General features: G+C 37.1%; 1 protein-coding gene across 2 annotated transcripts in view; it reads left to right on the top strand.

The window, feature by feature from the left end:
* Positions 1-4,499: 4,499 nt before the first annotated feature.
* Mtd (TLD domain-containing protein mustard) overlaps positions 4,500-6,000 on the top strand; it is a 252,832-nt gene continuing 251,331 nt past the window's right edge. For both annotated transcript variants that reach the window (XM_076308377.1, XM_076308372.1), the window contains exon 1: positions 4,500-5,001. In XM_076308377.1, coding sequence (XP_076164492.1) covers positions 4,982-5,001 — 20 coding nt within the window. In that variant the 5' untranslated portion in view covers positions 4,500-4,981. The remainder of the gene's footprint in view (positions 5,002-6,000) is intronic.

Raw genomic sequence — 6,000 nt, 5'->3', positions numbered from 1 at the left:
GTATTTTTTACTTGAAAGCGCCGAAATTCAATTAATCGCTTTTCTAGATAGAAAAATCATCGTAATAAACACTTGTGAATCGATCATCCATATCGGTAGCCTTGACAATGTCGGTTGGACATCAATCGCAACAATTTCATCGCTAACGAAGAAAACTTCAACGAAATAATATTTTAAGCTGTTATTTATACTAGAACATTGTTAATAATTGTAAAAGCTATGGTACTACGATGGTTGTTATTAATTATGATAAATAAACATCAAGATATTGCGAAAAATGCGGAGGCGCACGGTTTCGGCGAATGTTTCTTCATTTCCGCGATTGTTACTAACATTTACGCATGTTCCCAATATTAATCGAACAATGAGCATCTTATTTATGCATTACAAATGATTAAGTAACTTATAGTAATTGATTTTGATCTGGATTTGAAGCGAAAGCTGGTGTTTGACATGTTTCCTAAAATTTTAAAACATAGAAAGTAATAATTGTTTACTACACATATTAATTTAGCATTTATTTTTTGCTGATAAAGGGCACAATACGTGTAAAAGTTCCAACTTTTACATTATATTTTTTTCCCAAAAATTGTGTTTCCTTTGTACAAAGATAGACAAATTTGAAATTCCCCGACAGACTCTTTTGCAGGAGATCACGACGATAAATTTTATGTTTAGCAAAGTAATTAATTATGTTTTGGCTCCATTATCCAACACGTGCCACGACTACGTTTACTGTCCAAATTACAAGAATTAAACACTTATTCAATCGATGTATACAATAAACAATGAAGTCCAATAAATAATGTACACCTATTCTTTAAGAAAACGTATACATTATTTAACATGAGTTGTACTTAAAACTTGTATTGCAATGTAAATGTCAAAATGTATTTTTCTCTTAATAATAAGGAATAAATTGTGCTTTAATAGTTGAACGTAGAAAGCTTATTAGAATGTTAGGGTAAAAAATTATAAATTCCTCTTAAATAACCAGGAAAAATGATGGTTATACGGGTATGATTTAAGTATAATAAATTAATTTCTGACTCCTAATCGCATGCAAAAGCACAAATCCTGAAAATAATTTAATTTGTTCAAGATTTAAATAATCAGAAAAAAAGTACAGCTGGCTCCATCTACGGCAAAACGTCCAAGTTTGTCGAGAAATAATTTGTTCACGAAGGGCTAGATGGCAGGATAGGTATTGTTACAACGTGTAATTGAATGCAGCTGTCAAAACATAAACTTTTCTAAGAAAATACGCTTAAATATCGCCTTTAGAGGTATACACAGGATGCCTGTTATATGTGCAAGGAATGAAATAAAAGTTATGTATGCATTTTATAAAACTACTTTACGCATAAATTTTATTCGACCCCTAGATTGCAATACACGTTCTGAATAGAATTTCAATGCATAACATTTTAAGCATAAATTATAGTTTGCACTTACATTCTAGCAGGCATCCTAGACACTCCCAAATGCAATATTTATCTTCATTTCTAGGAGCAATTTATCTTTTCTCAGTTACATTCTAATGCTTTATTAGTTGTACCTAGAAAACTTGGTACAATAAGGGATGGAAAAGTTTTAAATTTTTATTAAATAATGAGAAAAATGACTGCTGTATGTGCATGAATTAAGCATTATAAATTATTTTTTGACTCCTAATCGCATGCAAAAGCACAAATCATGAAAATAAATTAATTTATTTAAAATTTAAATAATCCGAAAAAAAGTACAGGTGGCTCCATCTACGGCAAATCGTCCAAGTTTGTCGAGAAATAGTTCGTTGACGAAGGGCTAGATGGCAGTATAGGTACTGTTACAACGTGTAAATGAATGCAGCTGTCAAAATATAAATTTTGCACAGAAAATACGCTTAAATATCGACTTTAGAGGTATACACAGAATGCCCGAAGTGTCTCTATTTTGGAGTGTCTGGGATGTCTGCTAGAATGTAAGTGCAAACTATAATATATGTTTAAAATATTATGTATTGAAAATCTACTTAAAATGTGTATTGCAATGTATGCATCGAATAAAATGTATACGTAAAGTAGTGTACATAAAATGCATGTATATATTTTATTTCAATCCTTGCACATAAAACGGGCATCCTGTCTATACCTCTAAAGTCGATATTTAAGCGTATTTTCTGTGCAAAATTTATATTTTGACAGCTGCATTCATTTACACGTTGTAACAGTACCTATACCGCCATCTAGCCCTTCGTCAACGAACTATTTCCCGACAAACTTGGACGATTTGCCGTAGATGGAGCCACCTGTACTTTTTTCGGATTATTTAAATTTTAAATAAATTAATTTATTTTCATGATTTGTGCTTTTGCATGCGATTAGGAGTAAAAAAATAATTTATAATGCTTAATTCATGCACATACAGCAGTCATTATTCTCATTATTTAATAGAAATTTAAAACTTTTCCATCCCTTATTGTACCAAGTTTTCTAGGTACAACTAATAAAGCATTAGAATGTAACTGAGAAAAGATAAATTGCTCCCAGAAATGAAGATAAATATTGCATTTAGGAGTGCCTAGGATGTCTGCTAGAATGTAAGTGCAAACTATAATTTATGCTTAAAATGTTATGCATTGAAACTCTATTCAGAACGTGTATTGCAATCTAGGTGTCGAATAAAATTTATGCGTAAAGTAGTTTACATAAAATGCATACATAACTTTTATTTCATTCCTTGCACATATAACAGGCATCCTGTGTATACCTCTAAAGGCGATATTTAAGCGTATTTTCTTAGAAAAGTTTATGTTTTGACAGCTGCATTCAATTACACGTTGTAACAATACCTATCCTGCCATCTAGCCCTTCGTGAACAAATTATTTCTCGACAAACTTGGACGTTTTGCCGTAGATGGAGCCACCTGTACTTTTTTCTGATTTTTTAAATCTTGAACAAATTAAATTATTTTCAGGATTTGTGCTTTTGCATGCGATTAGGAGTCAGAAATTAATTTATTATACTTAAATCATACCCGTATAACCATCATTTTTCCTGGTTATTTAAGAGGAATTTATAATTTTTTACCCTAACATTCTAATAAGCTTTCTACGTTCAACTATTAAAGCACAATTTATTCCTTATTATTAAGGGAAAATTACATTTTGACATTTACATTGCAATACAAGTTTTAACTGCAACTCATGTTAAATAATGTATACGTTTTCCTAAAGAATAGGTATACATTATTTATTGGACTTCATCGTTTATTGTATACATCGATTGAATAAGTGTTTAATTCTTGTAATTTGAACAGTAAACGTAATCGTGGCACGTGTTGGATAATGAAGCCTAAACATAATTAATTACTTTGCTAAACATAAAATTTATCGTTGTGAGCTCCTGCAGAAGTGTCTGTAGGGGAATTTCAAATTTGTCTATCTCTGTAAAAAGGAGACACAATTTTTGTGCAAAAAATATAATGTAAAAGTTGGAGCTTTTACACGTATTGTACCCTTTATCAGCAAGAAATAAATGCGTAAACCGATAGAACTTTTTGTTACAATATTTATTGAAAACTTTTCTGATAGGTTTGATAAAATCATAAACGATCTATAGGTACGAATTTTCTATGTGACCACATTTGTCGAGTCCGTTAGTTCGATTGCATATGGTTCCCATTGTCGTGTTTTAACGGAGATGTCACTCCGAAACCACTGATGCTTTGTCATGTCGGTATTTTTGTTCCATATACAATATTAATCACTATGAAAATAATTAATTCTTATCTTATTTAATATTTTATTCAAGTAATGTCTTTAAATTTGATTCCACATTGAATCGGTAGCACTAAAAATGACCAAAATATGTTAAGGTTGCTCGTGACTTTGTGAGTACCCGGTTTGCATGACACGAAGAAGTATTACCTGCTACGTATGGCTTGTATCTTGTCTGCAAACTTATCACTATACTTTCAACGTAGTTCAATATTTCTATAGCTTTTCTATAGTATTACATCATTGTTGTAATGATGTGATAATTGATTATTTGACAAATAAAAGAACAGTCTGCGCGGTATCGCATTTCGGTGAATAAACCGTATCGTATAAAAATAAGAGGCACGTATTCTTGATCGAACAATCGAGCACGAAATATGCACATGGCTAACAACAGAACGATAGTATAAGAATATAGAAACAGTACATTATGGGGTATATTGGGGAAAATGATACGGAAAGATGTCATTTTACGCGTTATATCTATTATATAATTTACATAACAGACGCTATCGAACAAACGAAAACAACAAGTCATCGTTACATCCGCAACGCTCGATTTTCAAAGTGCTCGCACTTATCGACGGAAATCCCACACCTCGTGTACGCATGCGATTTACCTGCGCTAAGGCATCAGATGGCGCCACGGTTACATCGACAACGGACACGATCGGTCGAGACGCTCGTCAACAATCGATGACAGTCTGGGCCGGGAGTTCTGGCGTGTTCGTAATCGTATTTTCGCCGGAAAAACTGGCTTACTACCGTCGCATCGTGGCAACGTTACGCGGCGACGGTCCACGCGTTTTTCGCACTGTGGCACGCGCGTGTTGCGCGTTCGCGTCGCAGTAAATCGATCGTGACGCAGTCGTTTCTTTCACGCGACATCGAAAACTCGAACGAAAGTAGGAGCGAGAGGACAGAAGACGGCAAGCCGTAACGAAATAATCGGTTTGTCCCGCACGCGGTACGTTCCTGTCACTTTTCTATTCTGCCACAAGAGCCGGCTACTTTATGCTATCGTGTATACCACCTAATCTCGCCTCGTGATCGTCGTGGCGTTTTTTCGCGCTTCTGGGCGCCAGAATCCGCCGCTCCGGTAGCAGCAGTTGCTTCCCGCACTATCGAGGAACGTGCGATTACGAGCCGAACACGCGAGAACCAAGACCGAACGGTTTGGAGAGTGTGACGTCGTTGCTGATCAGCGAACAGCCGTTCGGATGGCGGATTACGGAAAAATGTAAGTGCCTATTTATTCCATTTTATTCGTTCATTCGTTCGATCGATCATTCTCTTCCACCGCCTTGTTACCCTGTTCCGGCGTAACAGAAACCCGCCCCCACTACGCGAGCCTCTCGACGAGAAATTCCGAGACAATGTCAAACATCCCCTTCAAGCCGTCAGAACCTTGCACTTGAATCTATGTCATTCTTTTTTCTTTTCTTTTTTTTTCTTTTTTTTTCTACTTTCGTTCTTCTCGACGAGCCGAGTCAGCGGTTCTCTCTTGACACGACCAATGTTTTATACCATGTACCGTCTCGCGCAACAACGTTTAACCGTTCCCTTCTGAAACGACGTGACCTTGCTAGTTAGTGTTTTAAAGATTCGCTTGCTTTGACTGGCAAATGAGGGCCTCTCGGTCGCGACGAGTACCTCGAGCCGTGGAGAAGCTCGAGTCTGTTCGTCGAAAGGCAGGCTTGCTTTTTGATCGTTCTTTTCGAGACATCGCGGGTTTCGTTCTTGCGTCCGCGTAACGAGCGGCAAATTATGTAGTTCCTGCTCGTCTCAGGCGCGCGGCGATCCATTGCCCATCGCGCGAACGCGTTACGAGTGCATGTGTCCTAAGCGCACGGTTTGCATGTGTGCTAGTCGGCACGACACAGTAGTGGCATCTGACCCGCGGTGAAGGTGAATTACGGCATCGCGCGATTAACGAGCAACGATGGTTTCTCGTGATACGGGACGGGTCGTAAATTCTTGCGGGCACGACTTATAGATCAATTGACGCTTGCCACTTTGTGAACGCGACGTGGCTGGCTCGCGGAACGACTTGGTCGCGAGCTTCGCAAACCATTTCGTCGTCCCGTTCGGTCGTTATAGTGTTTCTGGAATTGTATTATTGCGTTTTAAGCAACCCTTCGTTGCCGACCGATCGATATTCAGTCACGTTATAAAGCGACAGCCAGCCCACGCGTTTTCGGCTTCGCACAACGGGGATTTGCATTTGTTCGGCGCGGCG

Source organism: Ptiloglossa arizonensis, chromosome 4 (genome assembly GCF_051014685.1).
Source record: "Ptiloglossa arizonensis isolate GNS036 chromosome 4, iyPtiAriz1_principal, whole genome shotgun sequence".
Classification (NCBI taxonomy): Eukaryota; Metazoa; Arthropoda; class Insecta; order Hymenoptera; family Colletidae; genus Ptiloglossa; species Ptiloglossa arizonensis.
The sequence above is the reverse complement of the archived record's forward strand: the minus strand, read 5'-3'. Positions and strand labels throughout refer to the sequence as shown.